Source organism: Danio rerio, chromosome 16 (assembly GCF_049306965.1).
Source record: "Danio rerio strain Tuebingen ecotype United States chromosome 16, GRCz12tu, whole genome shotgun sequence".
Taxonomy (NCBI): Eukaryota; Metazoa; Chordata; class Actinopteri; order Cypriniformes; family Danionidae; genus Danio; species Danio rerio.
Genome location: NC_133191.1, coordinates 57,240,001 through 57,262,500, shown reverse-complemented (window position 1 = coordinate 57,262,500; position 22,500 = coordinate 57,240,001). Strand labels below are relative to the sequence as shown.

Here is a 22,500-nt window from a genome sequence, read left to right as displayed (position 1 = left end):
CGTGATCCTCCTCATTCCCCTGGTTCTGTTTGTCTTTATCGAGCACTATGTCAATCCGGCAGTCCTGCGAACGGCACCACAGTTTCAGAGTATGTGGCTGTTTACACATCATTGTTTGTTCGTTCATTTGCTTCAAAGTTCAGGTCGAGCCCCACGTTGGGCTCCATTTCTGTAACGGTGGTGGTTTTGGATAAATAAGTTTTGTTTTAGTCTTTCAAAGGAAAAAAAATAAATAAATAAAATCTAATTTCAAAAACTGCTCCTAATGGGATTAGAACCCTGACTGGCAGAACTGCAGTTGGACACTCTACCACTAGACCATGTGGGCAGTGAATAGGTAGTGCTCACTGCAGAGCCAGTTGGGCAGAGCTGAGCTTCAGCAAGGGGGAGCTTGAGCTTTAGATGCTAACCGCAAACCAGACAGCACATGGCATTTGTCTAAAACACAATTCTATCCATTATCCAGAAATTCCGTGACACATTACAGTAATGGAGTTGCCATAATTAATCTATTGATGTATCCTAAACTTTTTACACCAATTAATGAGCAGAATAATGCCACACCTATGAAAAAACATAGGCTGACCATGACAAAATGGTGGATGTAGTACATCCAAATTCCATTCATACTGTATAGAACGTTCTTTTCTAATGGCCGAGTAGTACGTTTAAATTGAAATGCAGTACCTATTGAGTAGTAGGCGGTTTCGGACGCAGCCTAAAGCCTGGTTTATACTTCTGCGTCAAGTGACCGGCGTAAGTCACGGCGCAGGCAACGCGCGTGACTGTGCATTTATACTTCTGCGCGCTGTCTCTGTTGGTCTGCATTAACACTTCCGAAAGGCTAGTTGGCAGTGAGGTGTAAATGTTCCTCTGTGTCGAGTTTCTTCGCTGCTGTTTTGCGTTTCCTGAACACTTCCTGGTTGTACAAGTGGCTCAAACTCGCTCATTTTGTGGCAGAAACCGGCGGACGTGCAACAAATTTAACTATGAGGTAAACACAAAACAAAACTTTCCATCCGGAGCTCCTTCACGGGTCTCCACACTTGTAAACAATCGCTCGTGCGGCGTCGCGCCATTCGCGCGGCTCTCGGTCCCGCCCAGACTCGTCAGTGCTACCAAGCCGACCAATCACAGAGCTTGCGCTACACGTTGTTGCGACGTGTAGTTACATTTTTTGAGAGGTGCACGTCAGTGACGTGACGGCGACGGCCACGGCGAAGGGCTATGCGTCAGCGCCATAGCATACGCCAGTGTTTGACGCAGAAGTATAAATCAGCCTTTAGGCTGCTTTCACACCTACACTTTAGTTTCGGAACGTATTTTGTTTGCCCAGTTAGCGCGGTTCGTTTGACATATGTGAACAGGGCAATCGCGCTCTGTTCTGCGCCAAAGTAATCGCTCCGAGATCGCTTGAATGAGGTGGTCTCGGCTCGATTGAAACGAACCCTGGAGCGGTTCGATTGCAGTGAGAAAGCGATCCGATCCGAGCGCGGTTATATCACAGTGTTTATGGATATGTAATAGGCTTACGGCTATATGAAGAGAGAATTATGAGTAGGGCGGGAAGTTTCGCGAGTCTCCGGATGCCCACAAACGAGTGATGATCTCCCGGTAATCTCGTGTCTCCCTCCCGGTCCTCAAATTGGATACGTCGCGCACCCTTCTCACCCCTCCCCACCGCGTCTTCCTCAGACACGTCGCGCGCGCACCCTGTCAATCACCACCAAACCACCACCTCTCCTGACAGTTTAGCGGGACTCCGCAAAATAAACTCTGACCAATGTGAGGAGAGTTTACTCGCATGTGACTTGTTTTAGCTCTTTTGGTGCGATTAGAAACTTTGCAGTGTGAAAGCGAACCACTCCAAGAGCAAAGAGCCACAATGTAACATTTGTAATCTCTGTTTCGGAACAACTGAATGGATTCACAGGTGTGAAAGCACACTTAGTGTGAGATTGATAATGGCAGCCTGAAGAGAGAACAATTTACTGCCTCACCCACATACACGGCATGTTGCATTACAAACCTCACATAAGTGGCATTCATTCTTGGGGGGAATTTGATGCAAAAATTATATAATACAAAATATAGCTTTATAAATGTACGTACATTTAAAAACAATTAAATCTTAACATTTTTAAGGTTTTAAGATGCCGAGGACTGTGAAAAGGGTCCATTTAAGGTTCTAGGAAGCAAGTTTTGTGATTTCTGTCTCTGCAGCTGTGAAAGGTAACGGGACGTGGCTGGTTTTCCTGCCGGTGGCTCCAGTAGAGACGAGCTCCATCAGTCTGCTGGTTGTGTCCTTCATTACAGCTCTTCTATCTCTGGCTGCTCTCCTGCTGCTCTGCCATTTACTCTGCTTCCACATTTACCTGCGTGAGTGCTGATCTTAATGACTTTTAAAGTCTTAAAGGTCCTGTGAAATGTGCATTTTTTTATTCAATGTTTGACACAATCTCAACTGAAACATGGGCTGTTTCTCAATATGCGGTCTTGCGTCCTCGTGTTCTCGTGTAACGTCATCATCATCTGCCAAAGTTGAGTTCCAATACTCAAGACAGCAAGAGCAGAGGACGCGTGAAACTTCCCGGATGTGTTCTTGATATCGAGGACGCACCGATGCAGACTTGGCACCGATCTCGCTCTACAAGTCCCAGAAGTCATTGCGACTGGAGGTGGGAAGTGCAGCATTTTATTTAGATTGTAAAAGTTCAGAGATTTAACTTATTTAGAGTTTCCCTAAATGAAACAGTGAATATAAACATTACCATGGACATCTTAATAAAGGAGTAAACACATTAAGGGTGTTTATTAGCTGAAATTCGCATTAAAATCTATTTTATTTGTAATGTGCAACATATATTTATAATGTTTTTATGCAGAGTATATATTTTGCAAAGGGGAAAAACAGTAAATCCCTGTATGAATGCTGTAATGTTTAAATAATTTTCCATTTAAAACGCGTAAAGGTCATGTTCTCACAGGACGCGTTCTCTGTTCTCGTGGTCTCCTGAGTTCGTTCTTCCGAGGACACCTGGCAAGACCGATCTCCAAAAGAACGCAAGTCCGTTCTCTGCGTTCTTGGAATTGAGAAACAGCCATGAAGAGAGGACAGGATATAGCTTAGCTCCTCCCCTTTTTGAAAACAGCCAATAGCGTTTTGTTTTGATCACAGCTCTGCAGTGAGAGGGGTTGAGCTTAAGTGGATCAAATGAAAAGCAAATGAGAAGCGTGTAAAAGGGGGTGGGGCATGCTACCAGAAAGCATTTGATTGGTCAGACGATTTGATGAGTAACTGAAGTATGAGGTGACGTCACTGTCTTGGAAATTTAAGACTAACATACTGACACTTACAAATATAAACTTTCATTTAATTCACAGCGACTTGAACAGTAAATTCCTGCAAATAATCCACTGAATACAAATGTTTGTTTTGTTAATCTGTAATCAAAAACAGTCCTTCTGATGACTCTGACTGGACAAAATAGGCTTAGACACGCCAACTATTTGCTGCAAGTAAAAGATGAGAGGAGGAGCTCAAAAATACAGCCCCGTCCCCTAATCAATATTTAGTTTAATACTTTATAGGGCTGTACAATACATTGTTTGAGCATCTATAGCAGGGGTCTCAAACTCGCAGCCCGTGGGCCATTTGCGGCCCTCAGTGCAATAATTTGTGGCCCGCGGCGACCGCTGTACTCTGACAGAATCAGCTGATTCTATCCGTACACAGCGCGCTTGTCACTCAATGCGCGTTGTCGCGCGCGTTCTGATCAGCTGTGTTGTCGCGCACGTACTCAAGAGCGGTGTTATCGCGCGCCTACTGAAGGGCGGGACCGAGGGTGTGTCGCGTCGCGGGGGCACTTTTGATCATTTTGGAAGGGCACTTGAGCCCTATGTGTGCACGTGTCTGCCCTGCATCTTATATATATTATCAGCCTGATCTCACGAGAAAACGTAAGTATTTTACGTTTTGCCAGTTTAGTGGCTAATTCGTACGAATTCGTACGAGTTCAGTCGTACGAAATGGTATGATTTTTAAAAGGAGGCGTGTCACCTGACCCCACCCCTAACCCCAACCGTCATTGGGGGATAAGCAAATCGTACTAAATTGTACGAATTAGATCGTACGAATTCATACGAATTAGCCACTAAATGAAAAAGTTACGAATTGCCGTGAGATTGTGTTGATATTATAGGTAGATACAGACTGGTACAGACTGATGTGACTGGAGTGGGGTGGGGGTGTTTTATTTATACATATATACGCCTTTTTTTTAGGTGAGGGAATGGAAGTTTTGAGTGAGTTCCCCCACTTTTTTCCCTAGGACTTCAATAAGTCAAAGTACAGGTCTAGACTTAATAATGATCATCTTCAAGCCATACTGAGGGTCTCAACTGCTTCCGCTCTAAAGCCAAATGTGGTTCAGATTTGTGAGAAGAAGCGCTGTCAAGTCTCTGGCAGCAAGGAGTAGGCAAAAGATGCCATGTTCAGAAGAACTGTTCATAATCTTCACTCAATGTTCTATTATTGTTCAGGACACTTCATGTTCAGAAGAAATAATTAAAACTGTTAATAATGACATTTGAGGACTTTTTTTTTGTGAAATCCCTTATGCGGCCCAGCCTCACCCAGACTTTGCCTCCTGCGGCCCCCAGGTAAATTGAGTTTGAGACCCCTGATCTATAGTGTCATGTGTGCATCTGCGATAGTCACATCGCAGTACTACATTATTTATTAACAACTAAAAGATAAAGATCATTTTAATTATTATTACTTTATTATTTGACCATGTTATTTTACATTTGAATGTTTAATATCTGTACTTAAATACTTTCAGACTTCCCTAGAAAACCATACAAATTTAACTTGTAATTAATTTTGTAATTAACTTAATCATTCATTCATTCATTTTCTTGTCAGCTTAGTCCCTTTATTAATCTGGGGTCGCCACAGTGGAATGAACCGCCAACTTATCCAGCAAGTTTTTACGCAGCGGATACCCTTCCAGCCGCAACCCCTCTCTGGGAAAAAAATTAACTTATTGCAATTTATTATAATGCATGCAGATGCACTACATAGAAAAAGACTTGATCATCCTAGTCGATCCAAAGGAAGGAAATCTTTCCAACTCGAGCTATTCCAATCATCTGCTGAAATTATTTTCATATATACTGCGGCAAAGCTGAATATCACCATGTCAGATTTTTCCAATATCATTCAGACCTACGACTCTATCACCAAACGTCATCATACTGAAAGAAAAGTCTCAGCATCGTCTGTATCACGCAGACTTTAAAGATAAAAGATTTGAGCTTGTTTAGGCCTGCCACCATATCTCTGTTTTGTGCGATGTATTACACCAAAATATATTGTGATAAATGATATTATTGTGATTTTAAGAGCATTTTATGCCACTCATCATTATATAATGCCAGAATGACAGTATAATATCATCACAATGCAAGAACACTTATCCAGAGAACACATCGTATTTCATTATTAACAATATTTAATGTAATTATAGTAATTTAATCAGTTTAATAATGAGGCATTGGAGTCAGAATGTTAAAGTGCATATCCTAAAAAAAAAAGTGCAAGATAAAGAGTAACAGAGGCTGCGATATCTGCTGCCAGATACCCACATGAGAATATACTATAGTCATCTACAGTAAATACTGTTGTGTTTTATTAAGCATACTAACACTGACAGCTCCAATAGAGATAGAGATGTTGCACAGTCAGCTAAAGTGTTGGTAGAATTGGTTTTTATGTATGGCCGATATATATTGCATCACCAGAATGATTGAGCTCATGCCCATGTGTTGTGCCATAAGTCCATATATTGATTATTGTGATAGGCCTAAGCTTGTGTTGGTTCTGTATGTTGTCTCAGTGTCTCAGGGAATCAGCACTTACGAGTACATTGTAAGGAAACGACAGTCACCGAATCCCAAAGAGAAGCAGCAGGTTCCTCCAGCACTGCCGTCTAATGGAGCCACAGCACAGGTACATAATCAAACATAGCAGACACGAATCAAGAAGAAATACAACCATTCATTCATTTTCCTTCGGCTTAGTCTCTGATTAATCAGGGGTCGCCACAGCGGAATGAACCGCCAACTTATCCAGCATATGTTTTACACAGCGGATGCTCTTCCAGCCGCAACCCATCACTGGGAAACACCCATACACACTCATAAACTACGGTCAATTTAGCTTACTCAATTCACCGGTACCACATGTCTTTGGACTGTAGGGGAAACCGGAAGAAACCCACACCAACACGGGGAGAAAATGCAAACTCCACACAGAACTGCCAACTGAGCCAGCCTTAACTTAACTTAAATGTGTTTAAAACTGCTGTACATTGTTATAAAATGTTTTTGTTTGCAAAATTTAATTTTTAACAGATATAAGAGTGAATAAAATCCTTGAAATGCAAATAAAACTCAATTTTAATAATTACATTGAATTTTTATTTGAGAAATGAGATCTTATTTTGTGTAAAAAGGCATTGTATAATAGTAGCCTATTATTGAACTGAGTAACAAACAAATCAAACGGCTAAATAATTATATATTTTGTATAATAAATTATATTTTATATATATATATATTTTGTGAAATAGTAGCTTATTAAATCCAATAACACTAAAGAGCTGCAAAAGACCCATCATTCAAAAAAATGTTAAACAATCAAAAATTGTAAATAGATTTTTAAATATTTAAATTCATAAAATACTATTTATTAGTAGTTAATCATTAGTTAATCATTTTTATTTAAAAAAATGTAAAATAATAATAATAAAAATATATTTTAGTTGTATAAAATACTTTAAAATGAAAGAAAGAAACCGAGCTGTGAAAAAACTTGATCCTACTTTTAATACCTTTTACTTTTAATAATGTTCAATGAAGCTTAACAAATACTAAAAGTTTTCTCATTAAAGATTCAAACACAAAATGCATAAATTAGAAAATAATTAGAAACATATTTTCTGTAAGGTGGCACGGTGGCTCAGTGGTTAGCACTGTCGCCTCACAGCAAGAAGGTCACTGGTTCGAGTCCCGGTTGGGTCATTTCTGTGTGGAGTTTGCATGTTCTCCCCGTGTTGGTGTGGGTTTCTTCCGGGTGCTCCGGTTTCCCCCACAGTCCAAACACATGCGCTATAGGGGAATTGGAGTGTATGTGTGAATGAGTATGTGCGAGTATTTGTGTGAATGAGTGTGTATGGGTGTTTTCCAGTACTGGGTTGCGGCTGGAAGGGCATCCGCTGTTTAAAACATATGCCGGAATAGTTGGCTGTTCATTCTGCTGCAGTAACCCCTGAAAAATCAGATACTAAGCTGGAGGAAAATTATTAAATGAATGAATATTTTCTGAAGTAATAATGTAATAGTTTTAATTGAAATTTAATTTGAATGCATAATACAAAGAAACATGCAAGAGTTGATAAAGGTTAATATTACAACCAAAAGGTTTTAACATTATAAAACATTTTCTGTAGAGTTTACAATATTAATCATTTGAACAGAGACTAAAATTAAATGCATATTAAAAAAGAGCTTCTTGAATTGCAAGACGTGTTCCTCTGGGTTTAGGTGTGGCCTGATTTGATTGTACGATGTTCATCAGCTCTTGGGATTAGACAGGAAGTTTCAGACACATTTTATGCTTGATTTTGATCAAAACAAGGCCTCGCCCATCAGCTTTATGCACATTCGTCTTAAAGTGCAGTACAGTTGATGTCAGAATTATTATCCCTCCTGTATATTTTATCCCCTATTTCTGTTAGAAACATTTCTAATCATAATAGTTTTAATAAATCATTTCTAATAACTGATTATTTTATCTTTGCCATGATGACTAGATATTCTTCAAGATACACGTAGCTTTGAATATCACATTTGTTAGACACACTAGGTAAAGGTGCTTCACCAACTGTACTTTTGTTTTTCTCATATATATTAGAGTAGGTTAGGTAGTGCGAAATAGACGATTTTCTTTTCAATAACTGCTATATTTTTTCTTTTGGATAGTTATGGTAGAGGTCGGGCCAGTAGAATAGATTCTTTTGTTTTATTTAATTCTATTGTTTGGACCGCATCTCATCTCTCCAACTCTCCCATCTATCTGTTCAAAGATCTTGTGTCCCATTTGTTGTCTGAACTTTTCAATATGTTCTTGTACATATTGTTCTTTCTATATACATATTTTTGCATTAATTATTATCATAATTAGCATTATTATTTTGTCCCTCACTTGTTGACATTGTGTGTTTGCTCATGTGTTTCACGCAAAATTAATGTTACTCTCCTTCCCCTTGACTCAGCATCTTTAAAACTGTAACATAGTATTCTGCTTAAAGTGACATTTAAAGGCGTGACTAGGTTAATTAGGCAGGTTTGGGTAATTAGGCAAGTCATTGTATAACAGTGGTTTGTTCTGGAGACAATCCAACAAAAATACAGCTTAATAGGGCTAATAATATTGACCTCAAAATGGTTTTAAAAAATTAAAAGCTGCTTTAATTCCAGCAGAAATAAAACAAATTAGACTTTCTCCAGAAGAAAAAATAATATAGAAAATACTGTGAAAAAGTCCTGAATCTGTTCAACAGCATTTAGGAAATACTATGTTATATAAAAAAGCTCATAGGAGGGCGAATAATTCTGACATTATGTGTGTATTTTGTGTTGCTCTTAGAGTCTGGAGCCGCAGGAGCCACCGCTGAACTGTGACGCTCCGCTGTCCAGCAGATCCTGGTGAGCTTTAAAGGAATTTGATTAAAGAGAAAGAGAAAGTTGTTAATAATTCATTCATCCTCAGACCATCCAAGATGTACTTCAGTCAAACAGTATAGAAGATTTTTAGCCAAAACGGTTGTCCTCTGGTCAGGGGCGGATTTGGGGGCCCTAAGCAAGTCCAGATATGGGAGCCTAGCATTTTTGAAAAATAAACTACATGTTAAAAAAAGTATGCATATATCTCCCTAATGTAAAATTACAAGCCATAAATTCACAAAATTCAATAAATAAGTTCACAAACAATGTACAACAGGGGTGTCCAAACTCAATCATGGAGGGCACAACACACCAGATGATTCTAGAAAGGTTAAGAACAGGCCTGTCCAAACTCTGTCCTGAAGGGCTGGTGTCCTGCAAAGTTTAGTTTCAACCCTAATCAGACACACCTGAGCTAGCTAATCAAGCTCTAACTAGGCTTTCTAGAAACACCTTTGCAGGTGTGTTGAGGCAAGTTGGAGCTAAAATCTGCAGGACACCGGAGCTCCAGGACCGACTTTGGATAACCTTGGCCTAGAAAGAGCTTGATTAGCTAACCCAGGTGTGTCTGATTGGGGTTGGAACTAAACTTTGCAGGACATCAGACCTCCAGGACTGTTTGGGCTCCCTGATGTACAGTTAATTAGCCACTTTTGATTAGATTTTAATAGTAATAATACATTTAAAAACATTTAAACAAATTTAATTCACAATCAATCAAACTAATCTTTTCAGCATTTTTTGTAGGCCACAGTGCTGACCACTGAGCCACCGTGCCGCCCACACTAGGAACATCTCATTGTAAAATAGTTATAGTTATGGTTATCATCCCTTTACTGTTATGGTTTATTAGTTTGTAGTTGCTGCAGATGTTGTCTTTTTTCCCTAGTACCTTCAAACTGGAAGACAGAGGACCAATGCCAGAACCCATCTGTGCTGAGGTAATCAGACAAAACTTCATGTGCTGTGATGAAAACTGTTGATCTTTCATTTAAAGGGAAGAACAGATGTGAGAATTATGCTAAATTAAATCGGCATTGAATCAATGTTGATGTTGTTAACTAAAGAACTCACTCTGACTAAAAAAACATTTCATATTATACTATATTTAAAAAACCTTTAGTTTTTTGGCAACTAAAGAAAATATTAAATATTAAATAAAAACTTACAATGGAGGACAAAACCTGCATAAATGAATAAATATGCCAATAAATAAATGAATAAAAACATAAATCCACAAATTCCTGCAGAAAAAAAACAATAAATAAATAAATACTCAAATAAATAAATGAATGAATAAATCAATCCTCAAATTCCTGCATAAATAAAACAATAAATAATCAAATTCATAAATGAATGAATAAATAAATCCACAAATTCATGCATAAATAAAACAATAAATAATCAAATAAATGAATAAATAAATCTACAAATTCCTGCAGGAATAAAACAATAAATAATCAAATTCATAAATGAATGAATAAATAAATCCACAAATTCCTGCATAAATAAAATAATAAATAAATAATCAAATAAATGAATGAATAAATAAATCCTCAAATTCCTGCATAAATAAAACAATAAATAAATAAATAATCAAATAAATAAATGAATGAATAAATAAATCCTCAAATTCCTGCATAAATAAAACAATAAATAAATAAATAATCAAATAAATAAATGAATGAATAAATAAATCCTCAAATTCCTGCATAAATAAAACAATAAATAAATTAATAATCAAATAAATAAATGAATGAATAAATAAATCCACAAATTCCTGCATAAATAAAACAATAAATGAATTAATATGAAAATAAATAAATGAATGAATAAATCAATCTAAAAAATTCAGCATAAATAAAAAATGCAAATAATTAAATAAATAAGGAATTCCTGCATAAAGAAAACAATAAAAAATGCAAATAATTAAATAAGAAAATATTTTTGTACATTTAATTCAAATAATAAAAAATGATGGATTTATTTACTTTATTTTATTTATTTATTTATTTATTTTTGCATATATTTATAATTTTTGCAGGTTTCTTTCTCCGATACCGATGGGGAGCACTCAAACCAAAGTTTTTGACTTCAAATCTGAAATATTTAATTATTTATAAAGACTTATTTAGCTATATTGAATTATTTGTTTAGAATATTTTTTATGAATAATGTAATTATTTATTAATACTTACATGTATATAATTAGAAATCATCTCATTTCAGATGGAAGAAGCCAGTGGAGAGCATCATCTGAGCTACAGCTCTGAATCAGCAACACAGAAGATTGCAGGTACCAGCCTTAATGATTTGAGGACAGTTAAGTGTGTCTGCATCAAACTGTCACTCTGTTTCCTGCTGGCAGGTGAGTCTGTGATGTCACTTCCTGTGGTCTGGAGTCTCAGCGAGACAGAGAGGCCTCAGGCCTCACAGGTGGAGGTGAAGCCGCTGGAGGGACGGCCGGTGGTGCAAGACCCCCTGGGCAGCTCCATCATGGACACGGCGCTGGTTCATCAGCAGCTCATGACGGAGCAGCCGCAGTATTTACACTTTAAACAAAAGATGCCATGAAACCAACACAGATCTGATCCCACTGACTGAGCTTAAAGGGACAGTTCATGCAGAAATAAACATTTGCTCACCCCTAATTGGATTTAAACCTTAATGATTTTTTTTTTTGTTAAATACAAAAGAAGATATTTTGTAGAATGTTACAAACCTGTAACCACTGACTTCCATAGTGGTTACAGTTTCCAACATTCTTCAGAGTATCTTCTTTTGTGTCCAGCAGAAGAAAGAAACTCATAAAGGTTTGTCTGAAGAAAACGTATGTTGATAATATTCAGCATTTATAATTAATCAGTGGATTTACTAATATTCAGTGCTGTCAATTAATTAATCATAATTATACTGTTGAATGCTTGAATCTGATTGGCTAATGAGCATTCTAAGGTGTGTCCTTATTTTCTGGCGACCCCAGATTAATAAAGGGACCAAGCTGAAAGGAAAATGAATGAATACATATATGTGTGTGTGTATGTATGTATATATATATATATATATATATATATATATATATATATATATGTATATATATATATATATACACATATACATAATGTAAATACGAACATTTATTTGGATGCCATTCATTTGAGTTGTGATTAATCATTTGACAGCACTGGTTATATCAGAGTTTAAAGCCAGCATGGAACAGAAGTTTTTCATCCTGATTACGTTGTTTAATAAAAGGCTTCTGCGTCATTGGCAAATGTGGGCGGGGCTTGATTTTGCCGTTGAGAAATGATTGGATGATTGTAGTTTGCTGTTGGTGGATCTCATGTGATTGACAGATTAACCCCACCCTTTTGCTAGTAAACACCAATCAGAGAAGAGATTGAAGAGAGAAGATATTTGGATTACAAGAGCACATGAAATCAAAGTAAATAATGATGTGCACTAATAAATCCTCTATAGTTAACACTGCAATATTTCATAAATCATGAAGAAGGATTCATTTTGACTTAATGGTGACTTTAGTTTTGTTTGAGACACCCAGTAGCATTATATATATATATATATATATATATATATATATATATATATATATATATATATATATATATATATATATATATATATATATATATATATATATATATATATATATATAAATAAAAATATTTAAATGAACAAATCTTATTTTATTATTGGCTTCATTAATATGTTACATTCTTGGCAAAATTACTGAACTGTGGATGTTGTCCATTAAAATATGCACCTTCTGATTAATTTATATGGTATATTTTATATACAGCTGAGGTCAGTTTTAATAACGCATCTTTGCCATGATGACAATAAATAATATTTGACTAGATATTCTTCAAGACACTTCTATACAGCTTAAAGTGACATTTAAAGGCTTAACTAGGGTAATTATGGTAAACAGGCAGGTTAGGGCAGGGGTCACCAACCCTGTTCCTGGAGAGCTACCGTCCTGCAGAATCCAGTCCCAACCCTGATCAAACACACCTGAACCAATTGATAGTACCTAAAGCAGCACTTGATAATTACAAACAGGTGTGTTTGGTCAGGGTTGCAACTAAAATCTGCAGGAAGATAGCTCTCCAGGTACAGGGTTGGTGACCCCTGGGTTAAGGTAATTAGGCAAGTTATTGTATAACAGTGGTTTGTTCTGTAGACTATGAAAAAATATGTAGCTTAAAGGGGAAAATAATATTGACCTAAAATGGTGTTTAAAAAAAATTATAACTGCTTTTATTCTAGCCGAAATAAAACAAATAAGACTTTCTCCAGAAGAAAAAATATTATCAGAAATACTGTGAAAATTTCCTTGCTCTGTTAAACATCATTTGGGAAATATTTAACAAAGAAAAAAAGTCAAAGGGGTGCTAGTGATCCTGACTATGTTCAATTATCTATATATATAAATATATATATATATATATATATATATATATATATATATTTATATATATATATATATATATATATATATATATATATATATATATATATATATATATATATATTTAAATGACGCAAATATTATCTTATTATTGGCTTCATTTTCCAAACTTGACAAAATTACTAAACTAGATGTTGTCCCATGAAATATGCACCTTCAGATTAATTTCTGTTATATGTGTATATGTTATGTACATTGTACAGCTAGTTTAATATGATTTAGCACATGAAGGATGAAATGCAACCCATTTAATGAGAGTTGCAATTATCAGATGAGTTTATACACCACGTTATTTGATATTTTTGTATTGTGAACGAAATGCCTTGTAGTTTCTGAGGATGGCTGTGTGTTGTAAGCAGCACTAGAGGGAGCTGTTGATGATGATGATGATGATGATGTCAGACGCTGACCCGATGAGCTCATTTCTTGCACATTATTGCTCATACGTTGTACAAGATCACTCGGTTGCATCATTTCTTTTTGGATAAGGGTTTTAAAAAACATTTATTTAACAGCTGAAACCATTTTTGAGGATACAGGGATTTTTTTTAAAACGCATATATTTTATTATACAGTATATAGAGAGAGAGAGATGCAAAAGTGTGAAAACTAATTGTAATTAAATGTTATATTAACATTTTTAAAGTCTTGGTTTGTTTAAATATTGTAAACACATTATAATCAATGGCTGGTTCAGTTGGCATTTCTGTGTGGAGTTTGCATGTTCTCCCTGTGTCCCCTTCAGGTGCTCCGGTTTCCCCCACAGTCCAAACACATGCGCTATAGGGGGAAATGAATAAGCTAAATTGACCATAGTGTGTGTGTGTGTGAATGACGGTGCATGGGTGTTTCCCAGTATTGGGTTGCAGCTGAAGGACATCCACTGTGTAAAACATATGCTGGAATAGTTGGCGGTTCATTCCGCTGTGGCGACCCCTGATGAATAAGGGACCAACCCGAAAGCAAATGAATGAATGTATATAGGTCAAATCGGTCAAATGTCGCATGTTTATGTACATGAAAATCAGTAAATGCAAGTTAAATGTCCAATTAAATCTTAAAATAAATATGAAATATTTTTCTATTTTCATTTTGCAAAACCCTTTTTTATGTAAAATTAAATAAACAGTTGAAGTGGAAATTATTCGCCCCCCTGTTTATTTTTTTCCCCAATTTCTGTTTAACAGAGACCAGATTTCTTCAACACACTTCTAATCATAATAGTTTTAATAATTCATCTCTAATAACTGATTTATTTTATCTTTGCCATGATGACAGTAAATAATATTAGACTAGTTTTTTTTTAAGACACTAGTATTCAGTTTAAAGTGACATTTAAAGGCTTAACTAGGTTAACTAGGTTAACTAGGCAGGTTAGGGTAATTTATTTTAAGGGAAAGTTATTGTATAATGATGGTTTGTTCTGTATATCGGAAAAATACAGCTTAAAGGGGCTGATAATTTTGACCTAAAAGGGTGTTTAAAAAATTAAAAACTGCTTTTATTCTAGCCGAAATAAAACAAATAAGACTTTCTCCAGAAGAAAAAATATTATTAGACATGCTGTGAAAAATTCCTGAATCTGTTAAACATCATTTGGGAAATATTTAACAAAGAAAAATAAATTCAAATGGGGGCGAATAATTCTGACTTAAACTATATATACAGTGATTCACAATAAATTTGTACTTTGACTCTTTGACCCATGTTTATATGACATGAGAATATAATAAATTCCTGGCACAAACCAAAAGCATGTTACAACAAGCTCCGTCTCCATTATGCTTGTCAGAGACTCTATCACTGTGGTACGTGTACCGCTAGTGTACGCAGAGGAATCCAATACGTCATATGTACTCGCGACATATTTTTCAGAATTTATCAAAAATGGTTTATATATGAATATGATGACATATAATCAATATTTACTCTGAAAACCCAAATAAGTTGCTTGAACTAAATTAAATTAGTAAACTCGTTGCCTCAATTTAATTGAGTAATGGAGTCTTCCAAAACTTGCATATAAGTTTATTTAACTTGACGGTTTTGTAGACTATCCTTAAATTGTTCAAACCTAGTACTAAGTTTAGTGAACTAAAGAATTTAAGTATGAAAAAATGGACTATGAAAAAATTTTGAAATAAATTTCAAACAAAAAATGACGAATAATTATACCTGAAGCCATTTGTTTTCTGATTTAAAAAAGACCTTGCACTTATAAGGTTGCACATATTAGAAGTTTACAGTCAAGACTACATTTGTGAAAATGTGTCCCTTTTCAAAGGATTAATTATGATTTTGAGCTCACTACACTTGAAATCTTAAGTTTATGCGTTTTCATGGCACATAATAAGTTAAATTAACTCATATTTTAAAGTGATAAGACCAAAACCCAAAATTTTAAGCTATGTTCAGTCAACTTTACTTAATTGTCTAAGTAAAGACAACATTGGGGTTTACATTGTATGAGGTCCAACATTTCCATTTTGATGAATATACTATAGGTTAACACTTTACATTTAAGTACAGCAGTTTTTATTTTATTTTTAGGAACAGTAGCCTACCATTTTTAATGTACTTATAAAAGCACATGTAATTTAAACAATACCTTTTTATTTTCTTTGTCGGTATGTTTGTTTGTCTTTTTACAAACAAGCACATTACGGTGTTAATGTTCAAACTATTTATCATGTTTAAAGTGGCTGATAATTATACAAATTCTTAATAATGGTAGTTAATCTGCCACGTTTTTAAACTGAGCAGCAGAGCTGTTGCTGCTTTACTGGGCCTGCGATGCTTCGTATTTTAATACTGGTCATTGTGGTGGTACTTGGAGAGACCATTTTTTCTGAGGTGGTACTTGATAAAAGAAAATTTGAGAACCCCTGCTCTTTCATTCATTCATTCATTCATTCATTCATTCATTTTCTTGTCGGTTTAGTCCCTTTATTAATCCGGGGTCGCCACAGCGGAATGAACCGCCAACTTATCCAGCAAGTTTTTACGCAGCGGATAACCACTGCTCTATTATCCTGGTCTAAAAGCCTTAACCGCTCTGTAAATTGTTTTATTCTTTATTTTCCAGCAGAGTGAGATTATAGATTCATCTCTGCAGGAAACAGAAACATCACTGGTGTGTTTATTTACTGCATTCCAGGCTTCATCTTAATTACAGTCAGAGGAAACAGCAGATCCCTGTGGACTTATTTATTGTAAATATTTGTATTTATAAGCGTATACGGATTTGAATGCAAGTAATGTGGAGCTTCCTATACTGTCATAAACTCGTTTTAAATAATAAAAATATGAGTAAGATGATCATGCACTACATTTTTATTTAAATAAACAGATTAAATTAATGTATAAAGTTTTTATTTCGTTGAATATAACCCAACGGTTGGGATAAAAAAAAATTTTAACAACCCAATCACAACAACCTAGCAATTTTTTAGAGTGCACACATAATATTAACATTTTCTCCAAATAGTACAAGAGTAGAAAAGAAAGAGGCAGGCCAAACTACGAGTGGCAAAAAGTAAATAAATACAATTTTAAAAAGTATGCCTGTTTAAATATTATTGCATTTAATTATTTAATTTATATATATATATATATATATATATATATATATATATATATATATATATATATATATATATATATATATATATATATATATATATATATATATATATATGTATATGTATATATATATTTTTTTCAATATTTAACGTCATTGATTGGAGTTAAATGTGGATTAAATATTAACTTATGAGGTCATTTAATAAATTAAATTATTAAAAAAATTAATAACTAATATTTTTAATAATTAAATATAAACAAACCCATCCATTGGACTGAAAATAATTCATTCAATTTAATTGTAAAAAAATTGACTCAACGTTGGTTTTGTCAGTATTTGACCCAACAACAAATAACATTAATATGTTAAATATATATAAAAATGTGTAAAATATATAAATAAATAAATTACATAAGTATGTGTCCTGTTTAAATATTAATAATCTCACAAATAGAGTTGGACTAAACACTGTTCATTTACTCTGTTTATTATTTTATTTATTTAGTGATTAGATTTGAATGAAAAAAGTATATTAAAAATTAAATGATGAGATAATATACTAAATATACATTTAAATAAATAGTTTAACAAATAAAATGAATAAAAAATATATATATTAAATAAATAAAAAAAAATATATATATATATATATAATTTTGATTATTGTTAATTAAATTAAATATGAACAAACCCATCCTTTGGGTGTCATTAATTGGATTTGAAAGCAAAAAATGTGGATTAAATATTAAAATATGAGTTAATTTAATTGTTAATTATGTTTTTTACTAATATTGATTGAATTAAATATGAACTTACCCATCCAATGGGTTAAAAAGTGTTAATTAAATTTAATAAATAACCCAACAGAATGAAATTTAACCCAAACACTGTCCATTTACTGCATTTATTATTTAAAATGGTTTTTATTTATTAGTGTCATCTCCTAGATTTGAAAGCAAAAAAAAATTGATTAATTATTAAATTATGAGTTGTATTAATAAATTACATTAATTTCAAAATTAATTAATTACATTTTTGACAAATATTAAATGAATTAAATATGAACTAACCTATCTGTTGGGTTAAAAAGAGTTCATTAAACTTAATAAATAATCCAACAGACCCAAATAAACATCTGATCCAACAACAAACAGCATTTTTAAAGTACAGCCATGATTTTTCTTTCACATTTATCATTAATAGTACAAGAATAAACACTAAGACCAAAACCAGGAGTGACAAAATATGCAAAATAAATAAATAGCATGTAAATAAGTAGGTGACCCAATTAAATATTGTAATGATCTCACTGAATGAGTCCTTCTTCATTAATAAAGTCATTCTTCTCAAGTGTAATCACGCGCTAATGTTGAGTTTGATGTGACAGCGCGAGCCAATCACCGCGCGGCGTCTGCGCGTCCTCGAGCGCGTTCACTACAGCGCGCGCATTCATTCACGCGCGGATCTCAGCGAGCGTCGCGTCGCGCCTTCCTTCCCGCGGAAACCTGAAGTAAACATGATGTCATTCTAGAAACTGACAGAAAGAAGAAGAAGAAAACACAGACACAACGCTGAGGTAAGAACGCGTTTGACTGCTATAGCAGCGCGTTTACATCCGATATAAACGCGTTTGACGCTCAAATGTCGCGTGTTTGATCGCGAGAGCATGTTAATGCGTTTGTTATTTCTCCTCACAAACAAGCCGAGCACGCGTCGTTCGTCTTTATAGAGCTCTGTCACGGAAGTGCGTTTTGTTTTGTTCTGTTCGTTTGGTTTCATTTCTGCTCGGTTGCGTAATTGAGCGCAGGTTTTCTGTGTGTTTGTGTTGCATGCAGAGATGCAGCGCTGCAGCGACGCGCAGGAGATGCACATTCATGACCATAACAATGATCACGTGTTTCTTCTTCAGTTTATATAACGCCTGTGTGCTGCTGCTGCTGCTGATGATAATGTATAGAGCTCTTACATAAACCACTGGAGTCTGAGAATGTCTGTTCAGAACAATGGAGAATATCAGACCTTTAATATCTATCTATTGGTCTGCCTATCCATCCATTCCTCCTGTGTCTGTCTGTCCATCTAAGCATACATCCATTGGTCTGTCAGTGCATTGTTTATCCATTTGTAAATTGATATTTCTCTATTTCTAGTCTATGCTTATCAATCTGTCTTGTGAGATGAAGGAGGAGGCGTTGAAGATGAACACAAAGACTCTTGATGAACTCTGGGAGTCCTGCAGGAACGCTTTCTTCTTCATTCCAGATGACTTTATTAATCAGTGATTTGAGTCATGTCAGAGATGTATGGATGCAGTCCTCCAAGCTCATGATGGAGTCAGACACAATATTCATTCTGTCTCCACTGCAGCAGGACATTATTTTTACATTTACATTTAGTCAGTTAGCAGACGCTTTTATCCAAAGCGACTTACAAATGAGGACAAGCAAGCAATTTACACAACTATAAGAGCAACAATGAATAAGTGCTGTAGGCAAGTTTCAGGTCTATGAAGTTTAAGAAGGAAAGCATTAGTAATGTTTTTTTTTAGTACAGTTAGTGTGATATTCAGAGAGGCAGTTGCAGATTAGGAAGTGAAGTGGAGACTAAATAGTTGAGTTTTTAGTGGTTTCTTGAAGACAGCGAGTGACTCTGCCGTTCTGATGCAGTTAGGGAGTTCATTCCACCAACTGGGCAGGGCTGCGTTTCCCAAAAGCATCGTAAGCCTAAGAAGTTCGTAGAAATGATCGTACGACTGATCTTAATATTACGGTCTGTTTCCCAAAAGCATCGTAACTTAAGTAGCACTTGAAAATCTTCGTGGATCTACGAGTGCTCTGGAGTAATCGTAAAGCCTTAAGTGCATCGTAAGGAGACAGAGTTATGAGGGCACCTGCTGGACAACCGGCAAATTGCACCTACAATTTACTTCTCTTCAAAGTCATTATTCATATTATTTGTACGTATATCTCTATTCATTTATATTTTCTACACATTACACAATTCAATATACAAATAATAATAATTAATAATTAGGCTAAACTTTTCAAAAATAAATGTAAGAGCTTATTTATTTATTTATTTATTTATTTACTTATTTATTTATTTTGATGTGAGATAAGCAATTTTTGATAAAGAAATTGATAAATAATTCTACTTAATTAAGGTTTCATATAAATATCGAAAATGATGCTGATGTCATTTCCGGCAAGGACTGTTAGAATTAGTTTTATGCGAGATTGGAGCAAGACAGTGTTTTTACAGTACGACATTTCCAGTTAATTTATGTTTTTAAACTGGCTCAAAAATATTTTTTTTTTAATGTTATTTGAGTTGAATATACATTCACACAAGTAGAAGAAGAATTATATGGATTGCTATAACATGTGCAACAATAACGAGCCATTCTATAGCGTGACATTTCAGCACTTAACAAACGGATAGCGACTCCTAAGTTGCACTTAAAGCTGGGCTACGTGCAATTGTGTTAAGTGCATTTTTGGGAAACGCACGTGAAACAATAACGAACGTTCGCAAAATGACTCGTAGAAAACGCTCTTAAGTGCTAAGATCAATCGTTATCGGGAAACGCAGCCCAGATTGAATGCGAGAGTTCGGGAAAGTGATTTCTTCCCTCTTTGGGATGGAACCACGAGGCGACGTTCATTCACAGAACGCAAATTTCTAGAGGGCACATACATCTGCAGAAGTGAGAGCAGATAAGAAGAAGCAAAGCCAGAGGTCGCTTTGTAGGCAAACATCAGAGCTTTGAATTTGATGCAAGCAGCAACTGGCAGCAGTGGCGCAAAAAGGGGGTATGCAGTATATGCGGCGCATAGGGGCGCCACACATAGGGGGGGCGCCATTGTGCCAAAACTATTTTTCAAATTATCCTTATTAAAAGTTTTAAATAATAAAAATAAATAAATATGTTTTGTTAAAAAACATTATTTTGCATTTTATACAAATATAACATTGTTATTGTTTCAAAATCATTTAACACAATAACATGCAGTCACACAGCCTAAAGTGTTCATGTAGATGTAACTGTTTAGATTTGTCTTTATTTTTATCAAAATAAACTGTCAAATCATACATAATGTCAAAAGTTATAAGATTAATCTGAAAATTTGTCTTCATTTATTATTAATTAATTGACTAAACCTTGGTCCCGCATTCATTTCAAACCCTGTACCAAGATGGCGGCGCTATTGACGCATTCCGTCCAATAGACAACAACAGGCCAGGCGACATCTAATGTATATATCTATGCACAAGTCCAAACGCATGCTATAGGGGAATTGGTTATCCCAGTAATGGGTTGCAGCTTTGAGGGCATCCGCTGTGTAAAACATATGCTGGATAAGTTGGTGGTTCTAAGATTAATAAAGGGACTAAACCGAAACAAAAATTATTGAAATGATTGCATATATAAATGGGTTGTTTTTGATCCAGTCACATACATCAAATGTGTAAATATTTCTTAAATATGGTACTGCTTATATAATTTTACCATCTGTACACCAATATAAGTAGTGAATGTGCGTGTCCGTGGGTGGGGCTGTGTCGGTGTGGTAATGTGGGCTGGTGTGGCGACAATGCCAGGGCTGATTTTTAGTCCCAGTCAGCCCCTGGCATGATCATATTTTATTGTGCTCAAATAAGCGTAATCTAGAGGCCTTTGCCTTTCATATAAGACACTTCTGACACTAAATGATCAACTAGTAGTCAACTTATTTGTTGTTCCTAAAACTTGGATAGGCGACAAGACTTTTGTCAGGTTGTGTGTATATCGACACATCTAATTGTGCTCTTCCTGTTAATCTATTGCATCACATCCCGTTCTATCCTCAATGCACTGTCAGTCTTTTTATGTCACTGACATTTAAAAAAAAACATGTCCATTTTCTTGCATCATCTATAAATAGTGTTGTTTTGTGTAAAATAGGTCAGTTTATTGTGCGAGTGTTCATCTGTGCAGCTCATGACCAGAAGGCCAATGCATGACATCATCTTCTGCTCCACCAATCACAGACTCTCCTGAGGTCTGAGCATTTCAGCCTCTCCATCAGCACACAGCTGAAGTCAGAATTATTATCCCGGCTGAATTATTAGCCCTCCTGTGTATTTATTTCCTCAATTTCTGTTTAAGGGAAAGAACCCTTTTCTTATTGTAGTTTTAGTAACTCATTTCTAATATCTGATTTATTTTCTTTGCCATGATGACAGTGATTAATATTAGACTAGATATTCTTCAAGACACTAGTATTCAGCTTAAAGTGACATTTAAAGGCTTAACTAAGGTAATTAGGGTAAAGTTAGGGTAATTAGGCAAGTCATTGTATAACAGTGGTTTGTTCTGGAGACAACCCAAAACAAATATGGCTTAAGGGGGCTAATAATATTGACCTTAAAATGGCTTTAAAACAATTAAAAACTACTTTTATTCTAGCCGAAATAAAACAACTAAGACTTTCTCCAGAAGAAAAAATATTATAGAAAATACTGTGAAAAATTCCTGAATCTGTTCGACATCATTTGGGAAAAATTTGAAAAAGAGTAAATAAATTAACAAGAGGATGAATAATTCTGACTTTAATTGTATATGCGTTCATTAGTGAAGCTCACAGAGTCCCCT

The 22,500-nt window shown here is 35.0% G+C and overlaps 2 protein-coding genes across 5 annotated transcripts in view; both read left to right on the top strand.

Moving 5' to 3' along the window:
* The window catches only part of zdhhc11 (zDHHC palmitoyltransferase 11), a 28,301-nt gene extending 11,662 nt beyond the window's left edge, over window positions 1–16,639 (top strand). For 2 of the 4 annotated variants that reach the window (XM_009292728.5, XM_073925573.1), the window contains exons 5-11: window positions 1–89; window positions 2,224–2,379; window positions 5,901–6,013; window positions 8,714–8,772; window positions 9,680–9,731; window positions 11,020–11,086; window positions 11,159–11,880. The exon at window positions 1–89 is cut by the window's left edge and continues 36 nt beyond it. In XM_009292728.5, coding sequence (XP_009291003.2) covers window positions 1–89; window positions 2,224–2,379; window positions 5,901–6,013; window positions 8,714–8,772; window positions 9,680–9,731; window positions 11,020–11,086; window positions 11,159–11,364 — 742 coding nt within the window. In that variant the 3' untranslated portion in view covers window positions 11,365–11,880. Of the gene's footprint in view, window positions 90–2,223; window positions 2,380–5,900; window positions 6,014–8,713; window positions 8,811–9,650; window positions 9,732–11,019; window positions 11,087–11,158; window positions 11,881–16,367 lie in introns of those variants that run through there. The other 2 variants (XR_012391768.1, XR_012391767.1) reach the window with 2 other exon arrangements.
* A 1,677-nt stretch (window positions 16,640–18,316) lies between these two features.
* Window positions 18,317–22,500, top strand: part of tppp (tubulin polymerization promoting protein) — a 36,053-nt gene continuing 31,869 nt past the window's right edge. The window contains exon 1 of the mRNA XM_073925596.1: window positions 18,317–18,441. The gene's annotated coding sequence lies outside the window, so the exon portion shown is untranslated. The remainder of the gene's footprint in view (window positions 18,442–22,500) is intronic.